Raw genomic sequence first — 15,289 nt, 5'->3', positions numbered from 1 at the left:
CACTGATTTGACAATTTGCTCACTGGTGTACATAAGACTGATAGTTAGGTATAATATTGCCCAATTAACTGAGGTGTTTTGGGGTTATTTCTTCCTTCCTTTGATAAATATTTTTACTTTCCCATTAAAAGGATAACAAAGAGGATATGAGAGAGATTCAGTTTTAATTTACAGAGAAGTAAAATTTAGTCATAGGTGAGTTTTTGTTTACCTTCCCTGCCCAGAAGGAGCCAGGGCTCATCATGTTTCCAATTAGATGGTTATCTGATCCCTTTAAAAGTAGTGTCTGTCCATTCCCTCTGTTGAAGCAAGTAAGTGCAGGTCCCCTTGACACACTCAGGTTTCACAAGCCTGGGGATCTTGAGTCTACTCTTTACTGTAGGTTTCATAATTGATACTGAGAAGCTTTTCCCATATCACACACAGGAATATAATGAAGGTGTTCGAGTAACTTTTGTAGAGATAGCAGAAGAGTACCCTGAGACTAATTATTCAGTGTTAAGTTTTTTGCTCTGATACTGCTTTCAGAAGAGAGATTTTGGTTTGGAAAACATGTTCGTGAAGATTTTTCCTTTTGTTTTTCATTTTCCTGTTTGCTGACTATGCTAAACAATGGAAATCAAGCGTTAACTTATTTTTGTTACTTGGCAGGAAATACCACCATGATGTGGCGTTTTCTTGTACACTCAGTATCATTTCAGGAGTACACTAACAACAATCTTTAACTTAATAGTTTGTATTCTTGTTTGATATTTAAGTAGTAAATTGAGCTAAGTTGAAAATATTTTACATGTATCTGACATACAGTTGGGAAAGTGGGAATAAATGTTTTCATAGGCTACACATGTAGAACAACCTAGTAGTACCCCCAAAAATGTAAATTAATCTAATTTATTAAGTTTTAATTAATGAACATACTCCAAAATGCCAGTGTTTTCAGTGAAAATACTCTAAGGAATATTCCGTCTTTGCTTGGAGGAAAGGCAGTGTTCTATTCAAAAATACATTCAAACACACCATAGATAAAAGAGTAGAGAATTTTTAAAAGATAACATAGATCATCAAAATGCTAAATGAACTATTGAATTTCTTAGTAAAGATTGAGGCATTCTTTCCTACTTTGGTTTCTATTAGCAGCAGAGATATTTCTAAAAGGCTTTTAGAATTCAGATGTTTATATTCAAGAAAAAAGTTCTGTTCAACTATAATAGCATAATGCTTTTCATAAACATTCATGTTAATCATTCTTAAATCTAATGTACATGAGTGGTAGTTGGAACATCTAGTGATAGAAGGAATATGAATGTTGCTTGTGTGTTTTTCTGAATGTGTCTGTTTTTATTTTTGCGTTGGGTAGATTATGCACACTTTGAGGTTGCTTTCTCACTGTACAATTGAGTAATAATTTCTTCTTTGTGAATTCTGTAATAGATTAAATAAGGTAATGTTTATAAAGTACCAGATATGTTGCTTGGCCTTTAACTACGTTAGTCACCACTATATCATCATGGTTACTTAATGTAATCATTTAGAACAGTTGTTCTGTGAGTAAGTTTTGCTCCTTTCACTTAGTGTTTCCTTTACCTGAGTGGTAGTTAACCTCTAATAGTAGTGGAGAGGGTGTGGGGTTAAAGGTATATGTGTGTGTTGATGATAAAACTGACATCATTGAAATTAGAGAAATGAAAATAAACTTTTTGGGGTGTTTTGATGCAGACAGCTTTACTAAACCGCCTGGAGCGAATTTTCGAAGCATGTTTTCCTTCAATATTTATCCCTGGTACTGAAGAAGAAGTTACTTCCCTGAAGCACTTGCTGGAAACAAGCACCTTCCCAATAAAATCAAAAGAGGCCTTAGCTGAAAGTGGGTAAGTAGTAGACAGTTTTTAGACAGCATGTCTATTTGTTAGTTTCAACTGTTTTTTTAACTTAGAAGCTTATCTTAAAGCATCAGGGTTCTGAAATATTCTTGTAACATTGTGAATTTTTAAAAGTCAGATTGTGCTATTAAAATTCAAAAAACTCCCTGCTCCATTTTTGAATGCTTTTTAAAATATTTCTAGATCAATATTCTCATCAATTTTATATATTATCTTTTGACTTCTGGTATGATAGATGAGAATTTAGACTTTACATCTGCTCCCTTCATGGTCCCTATATATATTTTTTTATTTTTTAAATTCAGTTACCCAACACATAGTATGTCATTATATTTATATCATAGTTTTTCATTCAGCTGGTGTTTGGTATTTTCATTATTATAATCATGTAAATTGTGTTCATTGTCCACTATTAGAGCTTCTTCCTGGATATATAATCACCTCTCTTTCTCATTTACTAAGTCTTTTCCTACCCTCCAGCAGCCTGTTAATACTTGTGATCAAACCTGTCAGGCTAGCCATTCCATTTTTTTCCTGAGTCCTCCATCCTCCTATTCCAATCTGGAATGGATTCAATCTAGGCTTCTTAAACACATGTTGTCTTGGGACTTCCCTTCACTTATAGCCCATTTTGGTGGAACACATCCTCTAATAGCCTCCTGAGAAATGAAGTACAGGGGTGGTAAATATTTACTTTATTCTGCCCTCACATTAAATTTATAATTTAGGATTTTTTGTTATTGGTATTCTGAAAATTCCTTGATGATTGTTTTCTTTCTGGAACTCCTATTAATTATTAGGTGTTAGAGGATCTAGATTGATTTTCTAATTTTAATTTCAGAATTATTCTTATTCCTGTACTCTTCTCTTGCATTTCATTACTCTCCACCTCTGGACGCATTCTCTCCCTCTGTGCAAGTCTCTCCATCTCTTTTTGTAACCTCAGTGCTTGTGGTTCAGGGTTTTAAGTACCTCTTAATTTCTTTAAAGATGAAGATTATGATTTGCTTCTTGATGTTTTGGAGGGTGATTTCTGAGAAGAAAAGGAGACAAAAAGGTTTATGCTTTACCATCTTAAAACCATTTAGATGTGTTATTTTAAAATATGCTAGTTGTCCAAATAGACCCAGGAATCTCTCCAGGAGATTCATTTTGGGGATATAACACAACTCTACAATAAAACACACCATAAAATACAGGATGATATTTGCCTAAACTAACAATAGGAGCTGAACAGTAAAAACAACTTACTTAAACTATATGGTTGTGGCCAAATAAATAATGATACATTCTGTCTAGTAGAATACTACACTGCTATTGAAAAAGCTATACATGTAGATGAAGAACTGCTTAAAATCTGAGAAAGATTATAAAATTCTCTATATATTATAATTGCAGCTGTGTTTGTGGGTCAGGATTCAAAGAGAAAAAAAGCACCAATATTAAATGGCTCTAGTAATTTGGTGGAAGGTTGAGTGATTTCTTCTTTTAAATGTTTTTGTTTTACAGATTATAAAAAAAAAGGCTAAATCTTGTTTACTGGCATATTGTTCCAAATGAGTTTAACTTAGCTACTCTAATGACTAAGTGGTAGTTGTTGATTTTATTCAAATAGTAGTTGTATACTCATGTTAAATCCAAGATTGATTGGAATGTGTAACATTTCACTATCACATTAAACTAGAATCCATGATGAATTCATTGTGGCTTTGTCATGACCTTTGCAGGGAACTGCTGGATGTGTGGACCGAGCTCCAGGATATCCACGATGCACATGGCTTGAGATATCAGTGGGGCGGCTCCCATAGCAACAAGAAGCTTTTGTGCTCCTTAGGAATAGATACTCGAAACATTGTGAGTTTTGTTAATACCTTGGGAAATCCTTTAGTGGGCCTTTGCGTGTTTTTGAATTCTGTTACAACTTCTGATTAAGTTGCGATAAGCTAGTTGTTCAGAAAAATTAATTATTAGTTGTCTTAAATGCTCAGGTATTTTGACTATGCTAACCTCTAAACATAAGTCTAAATTTTTCTCCAGTCAGTATTTCTTATTTTAAGAAAAGGTCGTTTAGTGTTTTTCTGTTATTTATAAAATGAAGGGATTGGACTAAGAGATCAAAAATATAATCCCATATGGGAATTTAATAATTTATTGCATTTATTTTTCACAGTGTATATAATAAAGCATTCCAAGCATATTTTAACTGTTTCATTGTATGCCATAGCATTCTCTAACTATGTGTCCTTTTTCTCTAACACATGTATGTAGCTCTTCACGGGTAATAAGAAGCAGCCTGTAATAGTGCCCATGTATGCAGCAGGATTGGTAAGTACAAAAAATGTCTCCGCAAATTTATCATTGCTACATTCTGTAAAATTATCTTACCTGGCATAACATGGAAAGTGTATTTTATGGGGCACTTGGTGTGAGAACATTAAATGATTAACTATTAATTTCCTTTTTGATGTCATAAATCCCTTCAAGTCTTGGTTTAAGGACATTTTTCCATATTTATTAATTAAAGATTCTGTTTTGTTTTAGTTTGAAGATTATTTTTATCCTAGTAGTAATGGTGCTCATAACTATAAATGTACCTTTGGAGGTCTTGCTCTTTCTTCCTTTTTTTTTTTTTTTTTTTTTCTTTCTAAATTTGCTTTTAAAAAGTGGTAGCTGAAATACCTGAGGGCTTAGATATCGTGTGTTTGAGTCCAGTTGTGATAAATTTTAAATGATGCATTAGTGAAGCTATGGATGTATATAAAAGTTTGGGAATACCATATGATAGTAATTGAAAATGAGCCAGGACCCATAACTGGTTCTTAGTTTTGCCCTTAAATTTTTAAATGTGTTCAGTTTTGTTTTTTCAGGGAGGCCAGGTAGTCCAGGATAACTGAGGAATTTTCTTTCCGTACCTTATCAAGACTCACACTTTAGATGTGTTTGTGTTTTTGGCATGTCTTTGAGTTATTGGTGAAAAAAATATTCTATTAGACAAGATATTTTTATATTTTTTTATCAATAACTTGAAAATAAGGTAAAAATACATGTTTAAGAAAAAATAACTAATTTGGTATGGGATTTAAATTATACAACCCTTTATGTGCATGCAAAAATGAATTGGCTGTGCAACTTGACCTTCTTTATGTATAGACTTTCCCCCTGAATAAGTTCTGATTATTGATAATGAATTGGAATGTTTTACTTCGTTTCTATTTTTGTAGTTTTCTTTTAAAGAATTAGACAAAAACTTTTTTTTTTTTTTTTAAGATCTTATTTATTTGACAGAGATAGAGATGACAAGTAGGCAGCGGTAGGCAGAGGGAGAGGGAAAATAGGCTCTCCACTGAGCAGAGAGCCTGATATGGGGCTCCATCTCAGGACTCCGAGATCATGACCTGAGCCAAAGAGCTGCCCCGGTGCCCAAGACAAAAACTTTTCTGTGCTTCAGCCTTTTAATCAGTTTCCGCTCCTTTATAAATATAAATGTAACTTATCTGATATTTTCAAAACACCATAATTATCCTTATACTTACTTCTGTTGTGGTAAATATAATGGAGAACATTCTTCAACTTTTTGGTTATTTGTATCTCTTTTTTCCTCAAGTAGCAGCATTCTAGAGATTGTTGGTGTTACTGTCACTTCTGAGTAGAAACTATGAATTCAGTTTGTACAAGTTTTCATTCAGCACATTGGGAACAGTAACCTACTTAATCCTTATGTGTAGGCTCAGCACATTAGCCAGTCCTTTGAATTTTGTGAGGAGTTAGAGACTAATATTTTTGCTTTATTTTCCTACTTTAATTACAATCTTGATTAGTAATAATTTTACCATTTTTATAAGCTTTTAATACCAAAGTTTTAGTAAATACACCTCTCTTACTCCATCTTTATGATAACTTACACTTAGAGACTTACTCTTTTTCATATCTGGTTTCAAATTTTAATTGTAACAGAATTTTTTCCATGGTGCTTCACACAGATGAAGTATTCAGTGTCTTTTGTTCTCATCTAGAGGACTAAGACCTGAAATGATGGCTTAAGTCACTCATTCTCAGACCTTAATATGCATCATAACTGCTTGGAAGTCGTGTTAAAACAGAATGCTGGGCACTACCCCGCCCAAATTTCTTATACAGTAGGGGTGAGGCTGCACAACTGACAAGTTCCCAGGTGGTACAAAAACTACTGATTGGGGACCACTTTGAGAACCACTGATAGAAGGGGTAGTTCATGTTAGAAAAGTCGGCTAAGGCTGGGAATTGCATCGTCTTTATATAAGGATGCACTTGATAGAAAGCCTGTATGATGTATAAGCTCTTAAGTTCGTAATTTATTTTCGTTCAAGCTGCTGGAGTAAAGCCTTTCACAAATGCCATTGTTAAGAATTGAATCTGTAAATTGCTTTAGTTAGCATTTGCCCTATTTTTTGAGAAGGGGGATTGTTCTGAAAACTTGTCCTTAGAAATTTACAGATTCTGACCTTACTGTCGTAACTGCTTTGATATTTTTCCCACAGTAAAGGAAGACTTTAGTTTAGTTTGGTTGATAAATATTCAAGAGTTTATTGAGTATTATTTTTTTAAGATTTTATTTATTTGACAGAGAGAGACTGCAAGTAGGCAGAGTGGCAGGCAGAGGGAGAAGCAGGCTCCCTGCTGAGCAGAGCGCCTGATGTGGGGCTTGATCTCAGGACCCTGGGATCATGACCTGAGCCAAAGGCAGACGCTTAACCAACTGGGCCACCCAAACACACCTTGAATATTATTTTAAAATGTATTAAAGCTTAGCTTTTTTTCAGGCCATTAACTGATGATTACGCATTATTATTAGTATTATTAGTTTGGTAAAGTATTGATACAGAATGTTGGGGTGGTTTTTTTTTCCTTCTTTATTTCTACCTCCACCTTGCTGAATGCCTTCCCTAACACAATGCCTTCAGTTAGATTTATAACACATCTAGAGGAACATGTAACATGTTTTCCCCTCTGAAATGGTTGTTTCTCTGCTTTGCTAATCCCAGAAGCTAAGTATTAAGACTCCCATCCTTTAGTGTAGATAGGATCAAATACTAAGTTTACATTGAAACATGTAGACATCATCACATTAGATGGCATGTTCTAGAATTCTCGCTTCTCCAAGCACCATCATGGTATAAAGGGTACAAAGGGTGTCCTCTTCTGCAGTTTCAGTGACTGAAACATCACAATATTGTTGGAGTCTTAGAGCCTTGATATAATCTGTGGTGCTTGCCCTCCCCTTCCCCCGCCATCCCAAATTGCTTATGCTTTTGTGTAGCAGAGATAACTATACAAATCCAAACAAATACAGTTGGGATTCCAAAAGTTCTATTGTAAAACATCTTCCATTACAGTACTAGAAGATCATCTCTAAACAAAATTTAAGTATAGTTCCAGTTCTTCTTTGTCTTTAGTACTTTCCAAATGACTTGGTTTTTTACTTTCTGCTAGACTGACTTTCTCATAAAGTTTGAGTTGATTTCTCTCCGTCTTCCTCTAATGGCTAAATGCCTTTTTCAGGGTATGTTAGAGCCCACCAAGGAACCACTGAAACCACTCTCTGCTGCAGAAAAAATTGCTTCCATTGGTCAGACAAACACCGTGTCACCAGAAATGAACACATGTACATCTGACCAGTTCCAGGTAAAAATATCTGTACGTGTATTGAACATTTATGCATGTATACACACACATATGTCCAGAAAGACACAGTGTTTCCCATAATATATAACTTTTAGTTTAAAATATTTTAAAAATTGATTTAGAGATGGACATGATTTTGATTACTTATTAACATCCCTTGCAATACAATAAACAAGCTATCTTTAATTTTCAAAAAAGGCACAATTTGAGAACTGGCTGGTTTTGGGTAAGTTCTTTAAACCTTTCTAGGCCCTAATTTCCTTACCTGTAAAATGAAGAGTTTGAAGCAGGTGTCTATAAAAATCCCTTATAGCCTGAACACTGTATGATCATAATTACTGACACACCAATCTGGTTAAGTACTGATTTTCAAAATAATTGGGAAACACTGCATTTACACCAGCTCTTCAAATCTGCTAATGTGTGTTTTTCTGGAAGCCTGGAAATTTTGTAAAGTAATAAAATTAGGTGTGTTTATTACATCAAAAACTATTGTTTTGAGAGTTTGAATAAAAATATTACTTAAGGTAAAAATGATGTGGCATTTACAAAACATTATTTGAATTAAGAAAAAAATCTGTCTTACCTTTCTTTTACCACCTTGGCACCATTAAGCACAATTTTTTTTTTTTTCAGTTTATTATGAAAGCCACCCCCCCTCACTTTTTTATCTGGGAAAAAATTTGCTTACTCTTCCCACATCAAATTAGAAAACTCAGTTTTTTAGAAGGTTAATATTTTATATTAATATTTATATTAATATTAATCACTAATATTTGTATTAATATTTATTGATTAATAATAAAAGTTAAAATATTAATACGTGAACATTGCCATGTTTGTCACTCCTTACCTTCAATATCATCTTCAGTTTTACCTAACACAAAATGTGTATTTGGACAGCCTTTCCCAAAATGTGTGTTCCATTGAACATTAATCCCCAGAGATGCTCCACTAAAGGAGGGTTCCAAGGGGAAGTAAGTTTGGAAAATTTTTCATATCATATTCTTTAACCACCCTTGGAAATTCTCAGCACACAGTTAAGGACTCTGGAGAATCCTGCAGTGAATAACCTTATTTAATTTTAATTATTTCTTAAATTTACTTGGCCACAGGACCCGTCTCTGCAGGGACCAGAGGAAAAGAGTCATGACACCCAAAGAACTAGTATTTTAAAGAATATGCTTTAGAAAATAATAATACAAAGCAAAGTCCTACCCTTTCACATGTGTTTCAGGGAACATCTAATATTACTGTGTGCCACTGTGGTTTATACTTGAGCATAGCTTAAACATCCCTTTGAAGTCGATTTATTACTAGCCCTGAAACAGTGGGCAAGGAGGCCTGAGGCATAAAATGCCTGGCCTTGTTGATGGTTGGGCAACAGGTAAGTAGGTTTGGGCACATAAGTCTCAGCAGGTAGTCTCCGTCCTTAGTTATCTTTCTTTAATTGCCGGTATATTGTTCTCTGGCTATCAGCTTCCCTCCCAGGTGTGCCCTGCATAAGCAGATTCCAAAATTACTTCTTCCACAGCACCTTCTCACTTCGGCCTTAAGCAAGGTTTTTCTTCCAGCAGTGCTGGGTTGTTAGGATAATAATTTGAACTACCTGGTTCAAACTGCCTGCTCTGTTTACTGAAAATGAAGCCACTTGTTGGTAGTTTTGCTTGCCGACGCCACCTCCTCCTCCTTTTCTCCCCCATCCAAGCACTTCTCTGTGTTACAGCCCCATAAACTTGCTTATTTTATCAGAGTTAGCTTTCACCTGTCATTTTTGCCCCTAGCTGGCTTATTCAATCTCATAATATTTCATTCTAGTCACACCTCATATTTATTACCTTTCTTACAGAATTTAATTATAAATGACTAGAAGTCTAGATGATTTTAAAAGTGTGTTAATTTAATGGAACATTTAATGGAAATTAATGTGTATTAATTTAATGGAGGTCAGTCATAGCTCCATGGTAGGTGTTTAGCTGCTGCTATCTTTTTACATGTACACACCCACCTCTACATTTGTAATCAAAGGACTACTGTCCCCCTAGTCATAGGCAAGTATAGAAGTTTTCAGCAGCATTTAAGTATATCTTACTTTTTTGCTGGAACATGGAACTTTGGTCTCTTGCTAATTATATTAAAAAAAAACAACCTCTTAATCACATCCTTTTATTCCGTTTAGTGAACACATCTCTCTTGTTTTTCTTTTTTTTTAATATTTTATTTATTTATCAGAGAGAGGGTGGGGAGAGAGCGAGCACAGGCAGACAGAATGGCAGGCAGAGGCAGAGGGAGAAGCAGGCCCCTGCCAAGCAAGGAGCCCGATGTGGGACTCGATCCCAGGACGCTGGGATCATGACCTGAGCCGAAGGCAGCTGCTTAACCAACTGAGCCACCCAGGCGTCCCCACATCTCTCTTGTTAATACACTTAGGTGTAATTTTTTTTTTTTAAGATTTTATTTATTTATTTGACAGAGAGAGATCACAAGTAGGCAGAGAGGCAGGCAGAGAGAGAGAGAGAGAGGAGGAAGCAGGCTCCCTGCTGAGCAGAGAGCCCGATGCAGGACTCAATCCCAGGACCCTGAGATCATGACCTGAGCCGAAGGCAGCAGCTTAACCCACTGAGCCACCCAGGCGCCCCTAGGTGTAATTTTTAAAAAGTTTATTCTGTACTTTTTTGTGGTAGTTCATGATCCTTACTAGCTTTCATTTTTAGGCTTTTTTGGGAGCCAATGAAAATAATATTTCCCCGTGGAAGTTGTTATTCAAACTTAGTTCTGAATCACCTTGAGCTTCTTCTCTGTCTTCATTCTAACATACAATTAAACTGAACATTTCAGTATTTATGTCAGAATTTTGTGCTGAGATGCCTCACCTTCACTAAATTATATGATCTTTGCTTGACTCCTTACCTCTGAGTCAAGTTAAATTATTTTTAAAACATCTCAAATGAATTGTAAGATTCTCTTTATATAAAGCAGTATTTCTTACCACTATTCTTTGGCAGTCAGTGTGTATATTATTTTTACTTTACATTTTGGCCATGCAGTAATACTCTTAAGTCTTTCCACTAGTCATAATATCTCGAGGAAACGGCCATAGACTTTAGTGCTGAAGTTCAGCAAAATGTATCAAGAAAGATCTGGTTTCTTTTGTTGTTTTGTCAACCATACACCAAACCTTGCTTTTATGTTTTTATATTGGCACCACTAACAGTGACTTTCAAACTTAGCATCATTGTTTAATTCTCATTATGACTGCCTGTTTTCTAATCTGTCTGTTCTGTCTCAGTTTGGGTACCCACTGGATTTTTATTATTTCTTCCAAATTAGTTTATACTCATTACTCTAATAACCAGTACATCTCGTGTTTAGGAGCTGGATGACTTACTAACCACTGCTCCTGGTGTTTTTTCCAGGATTACTTTCACCTGAAAAGAGAGCTTTTGGGCAAAAAGCAGTAGTGATACTTCTGTTGTTTTGTTTTTCAGAAAGCTTTATTCGCTGAATTTCAGGGTCACATCACTCACAGTGCCATTACTGACCTCCCTGGTAAGATCAGTGTGCTAGCCACACTTTAGCCACTGCTGAATAGTCAGCTCTCCGGCTAGCAGTTACCCAGCTAGTCACTACTTAGCAAATTTCCTCTTGATGTGACTCTTTCATTTGTGAATCAGAATTTTAAAGTTAGAAGAAAGAAAAAAATGATTATGTGGCATTGTGCTCTTTTTTACATCAAGAGAACATATTTGGAAAGGCTAAATAGTACACCTAAAATCATTAATCAGTAGTACAGCTAGGACTAGAACCCAAGTCTATGATCTCTAGTCCCCATGGGGGGGGGGGGCTTTTTTTTTTTTTAATAACCATTCTTTGTCTTTATTCACAAATGATCTGATCATCTACACAGAAAATACCAATGAATTTACAAGAAAAAAACGACAGTAATGCCAGTTAGTGAATTTAGTGAAATTTCAGGGTCTCAGATCAATATTAAAAAATGAACCTCTATTTCTATATATATTAAAAACCAGGATTGGAAATTGAAATAAAAAGCACATTATTTACCAAAGCAACAAAACTATGAAATACTTAGGAATAAATCTAAATGTACTTAATTTTTCTCATTTCATTCTTTTTTATTTCAAGTTTTTATTTAAACTCCAGTTAGTTAACATAAAGTGTTTTTGCTCTTTTTTATTAAGACCTTTTCTTCCTTTAGTGCTTTTAGTTGCTGTAGTAATCATTCATACCACACTGTTTGAAGTTGTTTTAAAGATTTTATTTATTTATTTGAGAGAGAAAGAGAGCATGAGAGGGGAGGTCAGAGGGAGAAGTAGACTTCCCATGGAGCTGGGAGCCTGATGTGGGCCTGGGTCCGATCCCAGGACTCCGGGATCAGAGCCTGAAGGCAGTCACTTGACCAACTGAGCCACCCAGGCAGTCTGAAGTTGTTTTAAAATGCTTCATTCAGTGCTTTCTCTTTAAGTAGCCTTCCTCACCAGTGCCATTTGTTAGCTTATAATTGCTCAGGTCTTCTGTTTTACTTCTGTCTTATTTCCATTAAATGTTGATTCGTGTTTTAGCACCTCATTATTATAATATTGGCTATGTCTTCAAAATGCCATACACCTGTATAAGAATCTAAAATTTCAGCAAATCATGAAATGTTTCTAAGCAACCAGCTCCTTGACATCGTTTAGGTAAAACATGTTAATGAAAGAGATTTGCTCCATTTAGCCAGAAATTTTGCTATTGCATAAACCTGGGTGTTACCATCCAGTCAGTAGGACTGAAGGTTTCACTAATCTCTAAGGAGAATAATAGGAATTGAATCTGTGGTAATACTTAAGAGATTTTTGTTTGTTTTTGAGATCAGCTAAAGAAGATCTTTTCTAAATGTTTATTAGTCTTGTAGGTAGGTTATAAACTAGATTTTCACCAGCATTATTTCTGATTTTATTTGAAATAATTATAGAGTCACAGGAACTTGCAAAGATAGTACAGAGGAGATGCTTTGTAGTCTTCACTAGTTTCTCCCCTTAATTACATCTTAAATTAATTATAGCATAATATCAAAACAAGGGATATGACTTGATTACAATGTGTATATAGCTCTGTGTCATTTTATCATGTGGATAGATTTGTGTAACCACCACCACAAGCAAGATACATGACTCTTCACCACCATAAAGAACTGTCTTAACAGCTGTCTCCATCCCCAACTATCCCTAATGCCCTGGCAACCACTAATGTGAGGATTTTGCTTTGTTTATACCTCCCTCTTCAACCTCCAGGCCTGACCTGATTTAGGAAAACTGAATGCATAAAAGTAACATGCCTGTCATTGGTATCCCAGTTATCAAGACAACTATATTATAATGTCATGGGATTAGACTTCAAAAAATAACCAATTCATGCTCCTTTCCTACAGGGAACAAGTCTTTATCTACACACCAAAAAAATGAATGTAAAGTTTTAATAGTACCTACCTTAAAATAAAGCATAGTGGTAAGCGATACCAGAAAAAAAAGAAGACAGCAGCAACATGTTGGTATTGAGAGTCTGTCAGAACACAGGCTATTTCAGTGTTGTCAGCACCACCCTAAAATAAAAAAAGAAAGAAAATCAGGAATTCCAAATTTTTCTTATTAAGATTGTTCTTAAAGTAATGGTCATTTTTTAAATGTTTTGTATTTTCCATCTTATATGTATCGTTTGCTCAATTTATCCTTATGTGTCTGGCAGTCAACAAAATTTAAAAACCTAGAATATTCAAATGAGCTCTGAGTATACTTTTTAAGTACATTATTTTAAAAACTAAGTTCTGATACTGATTATAAGTAATTGCTAAAGAAGTTGATTTAAATTTTTTTTAATTTTAAATTTAGTTCCTATTTACTGGCCCATAATTTTCTTTGTAATTTGGGAAATTGTGAAGAACCAGAGACCTTGGTCTTGGTCTTTTAAACCTTCTCGTTTTATTTTCAAAGAGACCAACTAAGTTAAGCTACACATGGTCATGCAACTAGTTATTTAGCAATTACCTGGTCTTGAATAACTCAAATCTTATTTTCAGTGTGGTACCTTATCTATTCCATTAGACTGTCCACGGAGAAATTTTAAGTGGCTAGTCATTTAATATAGAGTAGATCACTCTTTAGTGATAAAAGTCTGATTTTTAAAAAATATTTGAATTATAATCTAGCCAATAGTTTAAATCATAACTTGAGAATAGTTGGAAATCTTGATATAGAATCAGTCCATAAAAATATGAAAATGTAAAGTGAATTCCATTTCTCAAAGATAGTTTTTTGATATCAATAAGCTATATTGTTTGTCAGTTTTTCAGTTTCAGTTTGTGTTCATATTTTTAGGTAACCTTCTGAAATTGTAAATTATCCCTATTTTGTCTTTAGGTACTTTATTGCCTAATGATCTTGCTATAATAGTTTTTGGGGGGGTTTTTGGTTTTTTGTTTTGTTTTGTTTTTTTAAGAATTCTTTATGTTGCTACAGCCTGTACTGATTAATTTTGATTTTTTGGTTTCCAACTCTAGGAGTCTCTACCACCCGTCCAGTTTGACTGGAGTAGCAGTGGCCTTACTAACCCTTTAGATGGTACGTCTCTCCGTAGAGCCTCTAGCACCAGAGCTAGAGTTAAGAAAGCTACAAAGTTCAGACAAACTTCTCTCTGCTGATTTCCTTTTTTGTTTGAACATAACTTCTTATTCTTATCTTTGGAAATTCAGGCTTTCTTTCTGAATAGTAATTGCTCAAAAAAAAAAGCTGTTACTATCATTAACAGTAATAATGTCCATAAGTAGGTAGCAATAGCTAGGTAAAATTTTAATTTATCTTAAGTCAAAAAAAAAAGCGTCTTTATTTTTTACAAGTATCTAAGTAGGTGAAATGATATTTTAGGTAGGACCAGTTTACTTGAAATTTGTTTCTATAGTTTTAATTTATGGAATTTTCTTGGATGCAAAGTCTTGTGGTTAGAGGCTGCTTAAAAAAAGCACAAAGCACAATTATATAACCAAAAACAATGTGCAAATAGATCCATATTTACTGACTAAAAGTAGTTTTCAGATTTAATAATATTTTATAGTGCACTTATTATACAAATGGAAAATGAATGATTTTCATGATCCTTTTCTAAAACTTATCTCAAAATACTAGTAGGTAGTTCCAGAAATAATTGGTTTCTCTCATGGCTTTAAGAGAAAATCCTGAAAAAGGAATAACATCCTAGTAATGTGGGTCTTTAAAATAAATGACACAAAATAGTACTTTTCCAGTGCGTTGACACCACAAATTTTAATTGGACCCTAAAATACAATTATTCTTACTCCTTATACTTCATAAGTTATTTGAGCCATTGTCTAAAACACCTGTCATTCTATCAGCTTTGCCTTAGATGAGGGGTCCTAGGACTTCTGAAAAGCATCCAATTGAATAAGAGTGCTGAAGGAAAGCCTGGATGCACCTTTTGCTGTTGTCTGGTGTCTTGAATATTCAGTCAAATCATCATGCTTTTTATTAACAAACAACTTCTTTAAAACTGTATACTATTTCTGATTACTGTTTCAGAGTTAAAGGGGAACAGTACAGCTTGAGGTTGCACATCAGGGTAGGGCAGTTATGACAGTCCTTACGAATGTTACTTTAAACGAAGTTAATGTATTGGTGCGTGTCCTGAAACTGACAACTTTGTCACTTTTTAAAAATCATTAATTCAGAACCAACATT

The 15,289-nt window shown here is 34.5% G+C and overlaps 1 protein-coding gene across 3 annotated transcripts in view; it reads left to right on the top strand.

Moving 5' to 3' along the window:
• Positions 1 to 15,289, top strand: part of AFTPH (aftiphilin) — a 65,955-nt gene that overhangs the window by 38,341 nt on the left and 12,325 nt on the right. For all 3 annotated transcript variants that reach the window (XM_059405969.1, XM_059405970.1, XM_059405968.1), the window contains exons 3-7: positions 1,717 to 1,868; positions 3,608 to 3,734; positions 4,149 to 4,205; positions 7,419 to 7,541; positions 14,098 to 14,158. In XM_059405969.1, the coding sequence (XP_059261952.1) occupies positions 1,717 to 1,868; positions 3,608 to 3,734; positions 4,149 to 4,205; positions 7,419 to 7,541; positions 14,098 to 14,158 (520 nt within the window). The remainder of the gene's footprint in view (positions 1 to 1,716; positions 1,869 to 3,607; positions 3,735 to 4,148; positions 4,206 to 7,418; positions 7,542 to 14,097; positions 14,159 to 15,289) is intronic.

This window comes from Mustela nigripes, chromosome 7 (genome assembly GCF_022355385.1).
Source record: "Mustela nigripes isolate SB6536 chromosome 7, MUSNIG.SB6536, whole genome shotgun sequence".
NCBI lineage: Eukaryota > Metazoa > Chordata > Mammalia > Carnivora > Mustelidae > Mustela > Mustela nigripes.
Note: the sequence above shows the minus strand (reverse complement) of the source record. Positions and strands in the feature narration are given on the sequence as shown.